Here is a 14,369-nt window from a genome sequence, read left to right on the forward strand (position 1 = left end):
AAAACGTTAAATATTCACAAAATGTGAAATAATAGGCTCAATATGAAAAAAATACCCCGAATTAAATGTAATATATTTATTGGAACATAAATAGCTAGCATGAAAAACATCTCTGATCTTCAATTATTACAAAGAGTTTTCAAGGAGCAGTTACTTAGCTTCTGTCCAGTTGTAGTTTTTACAAGAATAGGTTAGGTAAAATTTCAACAGTTTAAATTTAATCTTCAGAACAGCTGTTTGAGAACAGAGAAAGGCATTGTGGATTGTTAAAATGGTAGTATCCTGTCAAAATGCATTTTAGCTGTTGACCATTGTGCTAATTTGGTAATTTACAAGAGAATATTTGTTAATATCTAATTTGGGGAGATTATAAATGCTTTAAAATGTCATTTCCATTAAAATAGCTTTTTACAGGGTGAAATTTAATAGATTTTTTGATCTCTAAAACAATCTTCCCAGAGATAGCTATTTTGATTCCTATAATATAGTACAGAAGGCACTTAAATCTGTTTCTTTGAGTAATGCAGAATCTCTAGGAATTGTCTTGGCACTAAACTCAGTATGACTGGCCCCGGCTTTTTCCATTTCAGTCACAACAAGATTTGTTATATGCAAGATTCTCATTAGTAGAACGTTCATCTGGTCATGTTACACTTTCACATATTAAGTTTGACATTTCTGATTCTTGGGATTCCCCGTTAAAGGCTACAAGAAAAATGTGTTAGAAGCAAGCAGCAAATCAAAATGTTTATCCATTGTCAGAACTAGGTGTTACCAGTTGCATCATTAGTATTTATTCCCAGTTAACGTACTTTGCTAAACATAATTTTGAGTACACATCAGTAATTTACCATATGGTTCCAGTTACCAAAAAACCAAAGCAGTAAAAGCCCAGGAAATATTGTGTTAAGAATAAACTTAAAAGGAATCCAAATGTCAAGGCACCCAACAGCCTCTGTCCCTGCAGTGATGTGCTGGAGGGGAAGAAGCAATCTTTATCTCTATCTTCTCTGACAAAAAAAGGTAGTTTTTACCACCAGTTAAACTAGGTGAGGTCAACACTATTCTCCCCTTCACAGCCCTGTGACTGACCTCACCTAGTTTACCTTATGGTATTTTGTCTTCACTATGTATTTACTGCAGTCCCTTGGAGGCACAGCACCGAAGTTTTCAACACAAGGTAAACTAGGTGAGGTCAGTCACAGGGTGGTGGGGGAGGAGAGCGTTGACCTTAGTTTGCCTCATTGTAAACACTGTAAGTGCCTTGTCTCCACTTAAGGTTTTACAATGAGATAACTATCACCTCTTAGTTAACTCGCTGCCAATAAAACAACAAAAACACAACAACAACAACTTTGTGTCAGTGAAGACAAAGCCTTATGGCAGGTCTATACTACCACTTAAGTTGATCTAACTTGCGTCACTCAGGGCTATGAAATAGACCCCTCTCCGAGCAACGGAAGTTAAAGCGAACTAAGTGCTGTCCACACTGGCCCTATGTCAACGGGAAACACTCTCCCACCGACATCGCTTCCACCTCTCGCGGAGGTGGAATAATTATGCCGACGGGAGAGCACGCTCCCATCGGCATAGAGCGTCTTCATCGGACAGTGGCGCAGCTGCTTTGATGTAGTGCTTCTAGTGTGGACCTGCCCTAAAATAACCTTCATGCATCTCCAGCAGTTCCATCTCATTAATGTCTATAAACGCTAGCAGGATTTACTCTTAATCACGCAATGGCTATGTGTAAATTTCAGCCTTTGTGTAGCTACATGCTATCCCCAGAAAAAGATGTACGCTTGGCTCTCTGCTGTTTCAGACATTATTCAGCACTAACTCAGATTTGATTCCACACTGGGCAGGTGGAAAGCAGTGCATTTTTATACACAGTGCTGTGTTGCAGAGCAGCTTGGAAGGCACAGAGCTCATGCAATCAAGTGCTCCTCCTTTGGTGGTATGGTTGTGCATTCAGGATTTGCAGAAAACCAGATATTATGCTACACATATTTGTATTTATGATTTTCACTGATGTTTTTCATGGTCAGTTTATACTTCCTCCTGGAATGAAAATACAGTGAGATCATGAGAACTCTTGTTACTTAGAGCATGTAAATGGACCCCTGCAGCACTATAAAAACTCATGAAAATCCTACCCAGAAATACACATACTAGTACTTGTGTGCACTCCCTTATTTGATGGATCAGAGCTCCTTGCACTAGTTCAATTTGGGGGATATCCCCCTGTCTACAAACCCACATAAGTGTCTGCCTGTTACAGAATATCTTCTCTATGTTGCCTCAAATAGAGGGCTGGGCTTAGCCACCTGTCTTATAAAAGCTTTCCTGAAAAATGTACTAACCTGGATTAACTACCATAGAAACGTGTCCTTATTCATTGGTGGCCTCGTTGCCTCCTTGATCATTAATTGTTTTGAGGGGATCTATGTAGTTCAATGTCTGTCCATGGAAACTACATCCTGGAGGTGTACTCATTTCTCTGCTACTTTTAGAAAAGTTTGCACAGGGTATGCCTTCTCACCTCCTCAGCAGTGTTTCTGAAGTGGTATACATGGTTAAATGGGCTAGGAACAGTGACTGACTGGATCTGGGCAGAGATTGAAAAATGGAGGAACTGCATAATTCTGAATGGCATGTTCAGAATCCATAACAAAGGGGAATATCCTTTAAAAATTCTATTTCCTGCATCACACTTGAGCTATGAAGTTGCAGTACCAAGAAAGACCCTATAACCCCATGTGACATCTATGAAATGTCTCTGCCTCTTTGAAGCTTTCTTAAGGAACAGGGATGTAGTATACTAGGTGCTCTATTAATAGCTGTAAGTAAAAAACATATTGAACACCAGAATATTTCTAGGTGTACATTTAGGACATAAATGTGTATTTACACACTAGATATACTTAGAGATCTATACAAGGCCTGTCAGCCCTATTCCTATTGCCTTGGATTGGTCATTTAGCAAATTATTGTACCCGTGAATGGTTTATGTCATAAAGATAATGAACATGAAGTAACACTATATATATTTTTTATAGGTAAATCCAACTAATCATAGACTCCTGTTCGAAGTGTTTGACGAAAACAGATTGGTGAGTGTTCTACTGTATTCCCCTTTGTGTGTGTTTTATTAATCACACAGCTAAATATGGAAGTAACATAGCTCCTGAATCTTAGTTCCTGGAAATTTGGCATACCTTAAATTAAAGTTTATTTTGTTTCAGTGGTGTAAATATGTACACTAAGGAAAGTCAAGTGAGGTATATAAAGCAGGAAATTTGGCTAGTTTATTGGCTGAACATTCATAACACTCATCTTGAGCCAAAGTTATCTTATGCAGTGGGGACATTTCGGGAAGGCATAATGCAATTACTTAGTTTTTTTAAAACTTCTTTGCCATTTTTGATAAGATTAAATAGGTGTCTAAACAAAAATCTCTAAGGTCTGATTTTGGATATAGTTGATGTAAGACATCAATATAATCACAATTTATAAATGTACTTTGAGGAAATTTTAAAAAGCAGTATTAGTGGAATAGCATACGGTGTGACCCACTAACCGTATATTTATGAACACTTTTATAATAGAGGATGTGGCGCTATAGCACAAAATATTCGGTTCCTTCAGATTAGTTAAGTACAGTACGTCTCTACCAAACTTGCTTACTATATTGTGGGAAAATTTGCCAGATATATTTTGGGTAGTTTGAATATCCTTTTGTTAATTAAAAAAAACATCTCTCATTAAGAGGTATGTTTTTTTTTCTTTCAGCTCCATCAAAGCAAATGTTAACATAATGCAAGGAAAAAGATATAAACTCTGTGTAGGTAACCTTTTTCAGGGGGGAAAAAATCTAGAGGGCCACTCATGTAATGTTGTGAGGAAGTACAGTAACAAATCCGTGGCAGGGTGGCAACATATATGGAGACTCTGTGGTCAGTATACTGAGAGGCATTTAATCTGTTTCACAAACCCAGGCCTCTACCATTTGAACTAGTGGAGAATCTTGATTAACTTTTGCTAGTTTTAGCTTATTATCCTCTTTGCCGGCCAGCCGGCAGAGTGGAATAATATCAGAAAACTTGAACGAGTTTTATGTGAACCAGCAGAGGGTAGTGATGTGCACAGTCAAACCAATATGTGACAGTATAGTGGTGGTCGTTAAAAAGAGATTTTTTAACCATTACCACATAGGGACATCTGAGAGGTGGCAATTTCCCTTCTCTCATACTAGTGTGTGGTAACTGTGCACCCTTTTATTTTGAGCCAATATATGTATTAAAAAAGAGCACTTATGGTTAAATATATATTAGGATTCCAGGTTATGTGCCTAGAATGAGGGAGTATTGAATTGATTACTCTAAGATTAATTTCTGTAGCATGACTATATTTTTAGGATCCAAAACAGCTTACTATGTTTGTCTGTTTTCTGTTACAATTTATGCTGGGAATAAATACCTACTTGTAAAGCTTACGTTTGTAAGATTTGCCCCAAGAATAATTTTCTTGCTTGTTCATCTCGTTCCTAAACCACCAGAGAGTTGTTCGAGATTGCAGTAGGTTCCCCCCAATCCTTGCCACAACAGAGACTGTGGATGCAAATTTAGTCTTAGAAGAAAAGAGAGACTTGCTTACTTAAATAGCACAGAAACATGCTGTTGTCTGAAAAGTGTATTAAAATAATTCTAACACCTGTGCTTGCACAAGGCAATCTACAGTGCTGTTACTGTGTAGCAAATACCCATGTTTTTCTCATTGTTGGCTCATAGTCCGGTTAAAACAATAGAGGATTGTACTGGCCCTTGGCAGTTTTATCGTTTAAACCAGCTTCAATTTCTCTTGTACTTGGTTGTTTTCTGCATTTGAAAACAAGCTGTTGTAAAACAGTGGTTTAAATGTCTAGATGTAGTATTGACCCTACACCTACAAGTCAGTGTAGAGCTGTTGAAAAAACTAATTCTTTGGAGCTTTCATAGGACCAAGTTGCCACTCGTTGAATTGAATTAGTTTGTCTCTCTTTTGTAGAGAAACTTTTTGTTTAAACGGATGTTGTTTCTGATTCATGCAAAAATGTTCTAAAACTTCAGTGCACCTCAGCTGTGACAGCCCCTTTTTAAACACTGAGATTCTGCAATGTGGCAGGGCTGAATTGGGATGTTTACTTTAATTTTTGGTTGTATCCCATATGTTCTTCTTTTGAAATCTTTTGGCTCTTAGCAAGCATAGCTATACTCCATGCTGGCAATCGGACGGGAATATTGCTAACTTTCTCATTGGAAGGCTGCCAGCGTTGGGCAGTGTTTCTGTACGGCGCTTAAGTCAAATCATTACAAAACTACATGCATACACTTCTTCAGTTTTCGCTCGTCTTTGCTGCCTGGTAAAACTGAAAAAGAAACTGTCTCCTGCCATCTTGTTCATTTCTGCTGCTATCCTTGTCTGAGAAGTCTTTGTCATATGTAAGGTTTTTTTGTTGCAATTTCTAAGGGAAGAAAAGGATCTGTATGTAGGATGAGTAGGTTATGCTGTGTTTACCGTGGTAATGTGAAAGTTGTGGATTTTTTCCAGAGTGAATAGTTTGTTACTTAATCTTTTAAAGAACCAGTGAAAAAATTCTAGAGTATAACCATGGACTAATATTTATTTATGTTCTACCATGGTAGTCTAATGCTGTAGCATTAGGGGGTTGACAGATGAAGCCTGAATTTGTCTACTTGAACCAGTTTTGTTCTTCTCAATCTGCATTGTGAAGTCCACTTGAACTTTTAACACTTAAAGTGCTTTTGTGGCAGTTAACATTTTTGCACAAAAGTGCTCTGTGAATGTGATGTGGCTTAGATTTATAGCAGTGCCGAGTGTGCTTGCTGCCTTAGTCAGCTGTGAGACCTCTCCCGCGGGGGCAGCTCTTTTCTGATGGAAAAGGAGCAGCTGTGAAGGTGCTGTTTCAGGCTCTTGCTGGTATTAAAAAAAAAAAAAAAAAAAAAAAACCACACACACACAACTAACTTGCAGTGGAGAGGGGGAACCAGATCATGTGACTCCAACCATCCTACCCTATGTCACAGTGTGTAGGAGCGCTGATTGCTCTTATCCAATCATGCCTGGAATGCTGCTTGCCACTTGGGCTATTTCTGCTATCTGTCGCTATCAGTGCTGCAGTGCTAACAGTTTGGCAGATGGGACACTTTTTCTTGGAGTTTGTCTTTGTTTTTTAACTTCTGGCAGTGCCTGAATTGTTGCTGTTCTCCCTCTCTCCCTTTCTTCTCTTTGTTAAACCATGGCCCATCGGCTGCGGTTTCATTTTGGCTCTGGACGAAGCAACACGGCCCCTGAATCTGAGATCCTAGACCGAGAGAGAGAAGATGACTTTTTCATGGCATTCCACACTTTGCCAAGAAGAAACAGTCCTCATCCTTTCTCCCGACATGGAGCGGATTATGGTGGCGGTGATTTGCAAGAAGTGGGCTCCTTAAAAAGAAGCACATCGATGTTTATTCCTCAGCTGCTGAACAATATTGATGTGCGTCCAACAAGGAGCTCATCTATGCAGATCTCTCTTCAGCGCAAAGCTGTGAACGGCTGTGCTGATGAGTGTGGAGCCCCAGAGTCTCCTGAGGAGACTCTTCCATGTAAATTCTCAGACTTCGGGGAGCATTACACGTGCCCAGTTGACAGCCATTCTTTTTCTTCAAGCAGTCCACAAGTAACCCCAGAGAATTCTCCGCCCAGGATGCCTGAAGAGACTGGGCAACGGCTTAATGGAGCTGTTTCCTGTAATCACAGAATATTTTGTACAATTCCTTCCAATAACCAGAATGATGATGTTGCAACGACTGCCGAAGAAGATGAAGCAAGTGAAGTGGCTTCAGGGTTAAACATAAGTGGTGTAAGAATTCAGCATCGCGCTTCAAGCGCAGATATGCGTCAGGTTATGCTATCGCCCTTTGGTTCCGAGGTTCAGGATAACGCCCCTGCCTCTGAACCCAGACGCTGGTCTTTGCAGCATCTGCCAGACATGTCAGCAAATTCAGGAAAAAAGTTGTTTGTTTTCCAGTTGCAGCAATCACAGGCAAGTGGTCCAGGTACAGAAAGCGACTATAATTTTGGTTTTACTGGCACAAAAGGGAATAGATTGGTCAGGTATCCTCGCATACGGCTGGAGAGGAGTACTTCCTACCCTGTCCAGCCGCGACCAGAACGAATTAGCCTTGTAGAAGACGGAGGGAATTCAGAACTGCATGGAAATAGCAGAAATGGGTCAGAAATATCTAGAAGCAATTCGGTAGAGAGGATTCCTCAAGGGCAGGGATGCTTGTTTAAAATCAGACCAGATCAAAACACAAGGCAGCAACACTTCAGAATTCTTGTAACCCGTGGTACTGAAGAACAAAATCAAGTTCCTGATGAAGACAGCCCTGATACCTCTGGGCCTACAGTGACCAGTGCCACAGTAAGTAACATGCTGAAAATGCTTCCCCTTGTGTTCCAGCAAAATGTAAATGGTAACATAGAAAAGCTTCTGAATTCTAGGTAACTAAAGAATTTCACTCATTAATACTGGTAAGATCTACATTTCTCTGGAACAATCTGTAAAGCATCCCTAACTCTAACCTAAAATAGTTTTGCTTCCAGTGATGATTACATCCAGTGCAATGTTTTGTTGAAGTCCTAATGTCTCACATGTTGCTTAACTCAGTGTTACGTCAGCTGAAGAGTTTTAACAAATTGGAAAGCCCAAGTGTTACTATTTGCTCTTATTTCTTCATGAGTTTGCTAAGTCCTTGCTGTACAAAGAATTACATTTTTGAAACAAATGCTTTAATGCTTTCCATATTATTTTAAAATATATATAAAAATGAAATTTAAATATACTAGCAGTTCAGGACTTTGTGGGGACAGAAATCGGTAAAGAAACCAATTTTGTTTTCTCAGTACCAAGTGGTGAGAATTGTTTTATTTCAAAGAATACTTTTGCTCTTGACCTTCTTTAAAATAAAAACTTTTCACTTTGTCGTTTCAGTCTCATATGAAATGTGATCAAACTACTGTAAATGCAATTTAGGCATAATTTACAATATCTTATAATATAGCTTTGGTATGAAAGATGATCTAAAATCTTCTTATACTGCCTATTTCTCACGTAATATGAGAGAGAGAGATGAAGTTCTATAATGTTTTTTGAAACATACTTTATAGGCCCATGCGTGGATAAAACTTACAGGGGCATGGAGAGTCATTTGCTTGAATTGCTTTGCCGTGCAATTTAACACTGCCCACTTGAGTTTCTAAGCTCAATGATGCTGTATATAGAATAGTAAGTACCCTATCTCCAGCTGTGAAAACAGACTCACAAGATCAGCTTTTGGTCTTTATTGCTTGTGTGTGTTCTCATTCTCTCGTGGTCTCTTTCAGTGAAATGTAGTATAGAAAGACAGCTGCTAAATACAGTAAGACCATATGATGACTCTGCAGCTTTTATAGCAAAAACTAACTGTGAAAGTTATTCCAAGATAACTTTCTTTTTAGCACGTCAGTATACATTTTTAACACATGGACATGAATAACTAGCCCTCACAGCCTTTGTGGGGAAAATTCTTCTCTTCTGCTATATACCATATTACACCCTTTCTGTATAAATTGCTAAATGTGTTTGCTGTCAGCCTTTGAATATTTTACATTCAGAGTATTCCTGCTGAAAACACCTCTAGTTCTTTTGTTTGGATTTCACTATCACACTCAACAATATGTTAAAAGATTTGTTCTTTCATTTAAAATATTTTTTTTTGAGAAGTTTTTATCTTGTTTACATTAGAGTTAGGCCTTGAAGTGTAAACTTCTTATCTGGACACAGATTTTCCTGAAGACTTTAGGATGTTTGAATCCTGGATTTTGGGAGAAAAAGAGCCACTGTGAAGTTTTACTCCAGTTTTAACTTTTCCAAAGTTTGGGATTATTTACATCCACAATTTTGGTTCAGGCCCGTCTCTTCTCTTCTACAAGTACAGTTGATATTCTTTAGACACCCTCACCCAACATCCAGTGGATTGCACATAGCTCTTCATCTTAAACCATTACTCCACATCACCCAAGTCCTATGTCTAAACTGCCATTTTCCACTCATTATCCCTGGTTCATTTCCAGCACTGTAAATATTATATAAATGTTTCCATAAATCACAGTGGAAGAAGATTTGGACACAATCAGATTTGTGTAACTTCCCAAAAGGTTGTTCATCCCCACTTCATTGTCCCTGCAACAGTGCCCATTTCTGTTTAACTGGAGAAAAGAATCCCTGATATCTCTCCTGAACTTGGCCTCCATTAAACAGTAAATTTATGTTTTGGGGTATAAATTTATAGATTTTCTAAACCAGTTATGCTGCTTGCTACTGAGTGAACCCTTGGCAATCCGTTTTAGCCCCACATAAAGTTAGTCAGTGAGTCGTGTACCTTGCCAGTTGCAAAGGCACTCAATCTAAACAGGATTTAAAATCTTTATTGCAAATAGGTTTCCTTAATTAAGACTTTTTTAAAGATATATCCTACTTTCTTCACATTATTTCTAGTGAGCCCAGAAATGTTCTGGGTGGAGGCAGCTTACTAGGCACATTTACTAGGTGGAGGAAAGCTGGACAATGAAAACAACTTAAGGATGAAAGATTGTCTTTATTTAGTCTACACACACAATGTTTTTCAGTGGGGTGTCATTTTTAATTCATTCCTTACAAGTTTGCTTTGATAGGTCCCATGATGATGATAAAACGTGTGCAGAAATGATTGTTTCATTAAACTGGGGAGAAAAGTTTTTCCTGTTAAAGCTCTTAGGGTAAAATAATTTCTAGACTCTTCCAGTTAAGCTAGTTTGTGTGTATTTGATTGATATAGGGCATGGGCCCTGGACTGTAGACAGCAGCTGCTATAGCCTTATTTATCTTGAGTGAAAACATTCATGCGGGCGTCTGCAGTCCTACTGCTACTAAGTGTTTATGATCTTTCAAATATCTTCTGTTTTAATCAGAAGTGTTTTTGGGCAGGCAGGATATATTTCATTGAGTTATCATGAAATATGAGGTAAAATAAGAACAGATGACCAACTTAAAAAAAATGTATTGGAAGTCTCAGTAGATTCTTTGAGTTACTCTGATATTTTATATGCAGTGTGAAAGTTTTCATGCTGTGTATGTCTGCATATTAAAAACAATAGTTATTCGGTCTATTGATCGTGTTTATATTATTGGGTTTTTGTGTATGTGTGCTAGAAATACTGTGATAACTGAACATAAAAAATCCCATGTGAGGGGCAGCTGGTGTTGGAGAATATCTGAGTATTCCCGTGGGCATTTGTTGTTATTTCTTTGCATTTTTGTTTTTATCTTGACAAATAAAATATTGCAGTATTGTATTATAATTACTGAGAAGGAAGACCTAACACCTCCAGAGTTTTGGAATGCAGTCCTGCAGTTGTTACAACTGAACTTTCATTCTTTTTCTTCCTTCCTCAGGAATATCTATCTAACCAGATCCAACTATTACAGTAATCACTAAGTCCCACTGAAAATTGTCTAAATTTTGCTGTAGGAAAATTATGAGCTTGGAACTACTCTTTAGGTGGCTTTTTTAATGGATTTATTTGAGACTACCTGCTTTTAAAAATCTAAATTTCTACAAGTTTCTGATATAAGCAGATAAAGATTCTGGTTGTGTTTATACACCTATATCTGTACTATACAAGCAAAGGTATGTTGCCACATACTTACCTGGTGCTATCCTGTTCCCATTGAAAACAGTGGCAAAAATCACATTAACTTCAGAGAAAACAGGATTGAGCTGAAAATAATAATATGTGCAAATATACAATCTCGCTTCCTCCTTGATGGCTTTCTTGGTGGTATATATGAAAAAATAAAACATTGTAAATAGATATTTTAAGAGAGAGCTGGACTATACTTCTACTATATGTGGTTGACACTTGACTGTAATTTCTGTATATAGGATTTCCTAATTACTATTTAAAAATTATATTTTTAAAAGAATACCTATTTCCAATATACTAATTAGCCATTAATGAAAACACAAGAAATACTAGAAATGAATTGATCAAATTATCTAGTTCATTGTAAAAATGTCTGCTCTTTTCAGATAACTGCATCAGAATACTCTCTTATGGTATGTCTACACTGTAATCTTAGCCTGTGCCTCCACATGTTTTTGCCCAAACCCCACTACCATCCACATGCACAACCCTCAAACAAGGGTTTATTTGCACTTTGAACCTGTGCTTGCTTGCACAGAATTAAAGCCTGAGCTTTAATACTTGGCTGGAACCCCTTTGCTGTGAGGGTGCAGACAAATACTAAATCACTCCAATACTAATAGTCTTCCATTGCCTTCCTGCTATTCAGATTCTCCCACAATTGATAGAAATGACTGGGAAAGAATGCTAGAGCATCTCAGCACACACAATCACAGGATATTCCCCCAGAGACACACAGACAAATGCAGAAAAGTGAGGATACAGTAGCACGGGTAGGGCTTTGCTGTGTCAATGCTCACACTTGGGCTAGGCTAACCTGAGTGCTCAGACCTGGGTGCCAATCACCTGGGCTAACTGTGCAGTGTCCCTACCCTAATGCCTCTGCCCTTCTCTGTTGTTTGTTTTCAGAAGATGGGAACATAGACAACTAATGCTCAATCTGCAAACTCCCTCTTGTAACAGTCTCGCTCCTATTTAGTTTATTTGTATCTGTTTTATACTTGGAGTATATTGAGCTGCACTCTCCAAGGCCTCCTACCCACTTAAAATATTCAAACATAAGCATTTTAAATGTTCTCCATTGGAGCCAAATAACTGTAAATACCTGGAAAGATACTGGAACAAATTATGAATCCGGTTTTTTTTTTTAAATGGAGATATCCTATCTCCTAGAACTGGAAGGAACCTTGAAAGGTCATTGAGTCCAGCCCCCTGCCTTCACTAGCAGGACCAAGTACTGATTTTTGCCCCAGATCCCTAAGTGGCCCCCTCAAGGATTGAATTCACAACCCTGGGTTTAGCAGGCCAATGCTCAAACCACTTTGCTATCCCTCCCTCCCAAAATGTTCAAACCTGGAGCATAATTGGTCTGAAGACAAACGCGAAGTACCTCACTTAGGAAGGAAAAATCAAATGCACAACTACAAAATGTGGAATAACTGGCTAAGTGGTAGTGCTGCTGAAAAGGATCTGAGGGTTAGAGTGGATCACAAATTGAATGAGTCAATAATGCGATGCAGTTGCTGAAAAAGCAAATGTCCTTCTGAGGTATATTAACAGGAGTGTCATGTATAAGCCTCAGCTGCAGCAGTGCCTCCAGTTTTGGCCCTCACAGCTCAAGAAAGACTTGAATAAATTGAAGAGAATTCAGAGGAGAGCAACAAAAATAAGAGGTTTGGGAAAAATAACCTATGAGGAAAGCTTAAAAGAACTGGGTATGTTTAGTCTAGGGAAGAGAAGACTGAAGGAGGGATGTAAGTCTTCAAATATATAAAAGGTTGTTATAAACAGGATCGTCATCAATTGTTCTTCTTGTCCACTAAGGGTAGCACAAGAAGTAATCTTAGTTTCCAGGATGGGAAATTCAGGATATATATTAGGAAAAGCTTTCTAACTGTGAGGACAGTTAAACACTAGAACAGGTTACCTAGGCAGGTTGTGGAATCGTTATCATTGGAGGTTTTTAAGAACAGGTTGGACAAATACCTATCAGATATGGCCTAGTTTTACTTAACCCCACCGCAGAGAGGGAGAATGGACAATATGACCTCTTGAGGTGCCTGCACTTCTATGATTCTACGAAATCAGGATGTATAGAGAGGGTAAAGATTTGTGCTCTTCAGACTTACAGAAAATGAGTAATCGACAACTGAGAATTGTATGGCTACAATGTCAGTGAGGATTTCTTACGTTTGTTGTCTTGTTACCAGAATCCCCAGGCTTTATAGAATGGCATTTGAAAGTTGTCTTGTGCGTGTGTGTTTGTAAAACAGGGGTATTACATTCTAAATGTTTTCTTAATATTCTTTGACTCACTATCTCTTTCCAGAGTCCCAACTTTTTTGCTTTTTGCACCTCTTGGAGACAAACTTGCTACTACTTGTTCTTACAGCATTGGCTGCCTTAGGTTTTATGTGTAGAAGCTCATTTGGTGGATTTCTGAAGCTTTTGAGCTTTCTAAATAAGAGTTGCCTGCAAGTTACCATAATCCCCATGGAAAGCCACTACTGATGGACAGTTAAACTGGCGTTTCTTTAAGCCACTTGGAGAACCAGAAGATTTCATTGCTCCCCTGATCACACTGGAAGTCATTTATTTGAATTTTCTATTATCCTGGCTACCACCTCAGGGACACGCTGTCAATTCCATTACTAATCAGTGTGGTGGGAGCCACTGGTGAGAGTGAAACTTGATTATACTGGTGGCTGAGTGTTTTACTAACATAGAAGCGTAGTAGCGTCTAACTGCTGCTAATTGTTCATGTAAAGACAATATCACTGTATGCTGCATATATGATTGTAAATATGTATTTGCACACAGTATTCAACAAAGTAAAGGGCTTTTAGCCACATGCCAGCCCTGCAGTGGTTGTGGGAATGAGATTTGAGCGCTTATATCCAGGAATAAACTGCAAATCTCTTGCACAGAATACCCCTCCATTTCTATAACCAAGCTGCCAAGAAAATGGCATTACCTCAATCTCATTTGTCAAAAGTGTGTTGTGACTGGGATGTACTGTGTGCTAATTGATATGTAGTCTTAATTGTAAAGGGAAATAAGCAATTTCACTCACTGCAAAGGTGGGCTTGTTTCATTACCTGTTTGGTTGTGTGTTCTTGGAGCACCATGCTTCAAGGCTCCTCCACTGTGCTAACTCTGCACATGAGCTGTTGAGAGCTAGAGTGTTTTCACCTGGCCAATGTTACTGTAGAGCAGAATGTCTATGATATGGAGGGCTGAAATGCTCTAACCCCCCAGGGGTTAGAAATGCAGGCAACAACAGGAAATGAGGCAAATTCTGTAGTTGTTTCAGACTACAGTGAAAAGGCTCAGGAGTCTCTGATGGCAAAATGCTTATATCTTTCAAGCTTATATCTCCTGTCATGTAATATACTTAGACTTCTGTAAGGCATTTGACTTGGTATTGCACAACATTTTGATTAAATTATAATGATATAAAATTAACATGGCACACCTTAAATAGATTTAAAAGCTGGCTAACTGATAGGTCTGAATGCCATTGTAAATGGGGAATCATAGATTCATAGATTCATAGATTCTAGGCCTGGAAGGGACCTCGAGAGGCCATCGAGTCCAGT

The 14,369-nt window shown here is 38.6% G+C and overlaps 1 protein-coding gene across 7 annotated transcripts in view; it reads left to right on the forward strand.

The window, feature by feature from the left end:
* Positions 1–14,369, forward strand: part of NEDD4L (NEDD4 like E3 ubiquitin protein ligase) — a 336,647-nt gene that overhangs the window by 164,750 nt on the left and 157,528 nt on the right. For 3 of the 7 annotated variants that reach the window (XM_024217469.3, XM_024217470.3, XM_024217471.3), the window contains exon 5: positions 3,057–3,110. In XM_024217469.3, the coding sequence (XP_024073237.2) occupies positions 3,057–3,110 (54 nt within the window). Of the gene's footprint in view, positions 1–3,056; positions 3,111–6,176; positions 7,469–14,369 lie in introns of those variants that run through there. The other 4 variants (XM_024217466.3, XM_024217467.3, XM_024217468.3 and 1 more) reach the window with 2 other exon arrangements.

Source organism: Terrapene carolina, unplaced genomic scaffold, assembly GCF_002925995.2.
Source record: "Terrapene carolina triunguis isolate 2854851 unplaced genomic scaffold, T_m_triunguis-2.0 Scaffold69, whole genome shotgun sequence".
NCBI lineage: Eukaryota > Metazoa > Chordata > Testudines > Emydidae > Terrapene > Terrapene triunguis.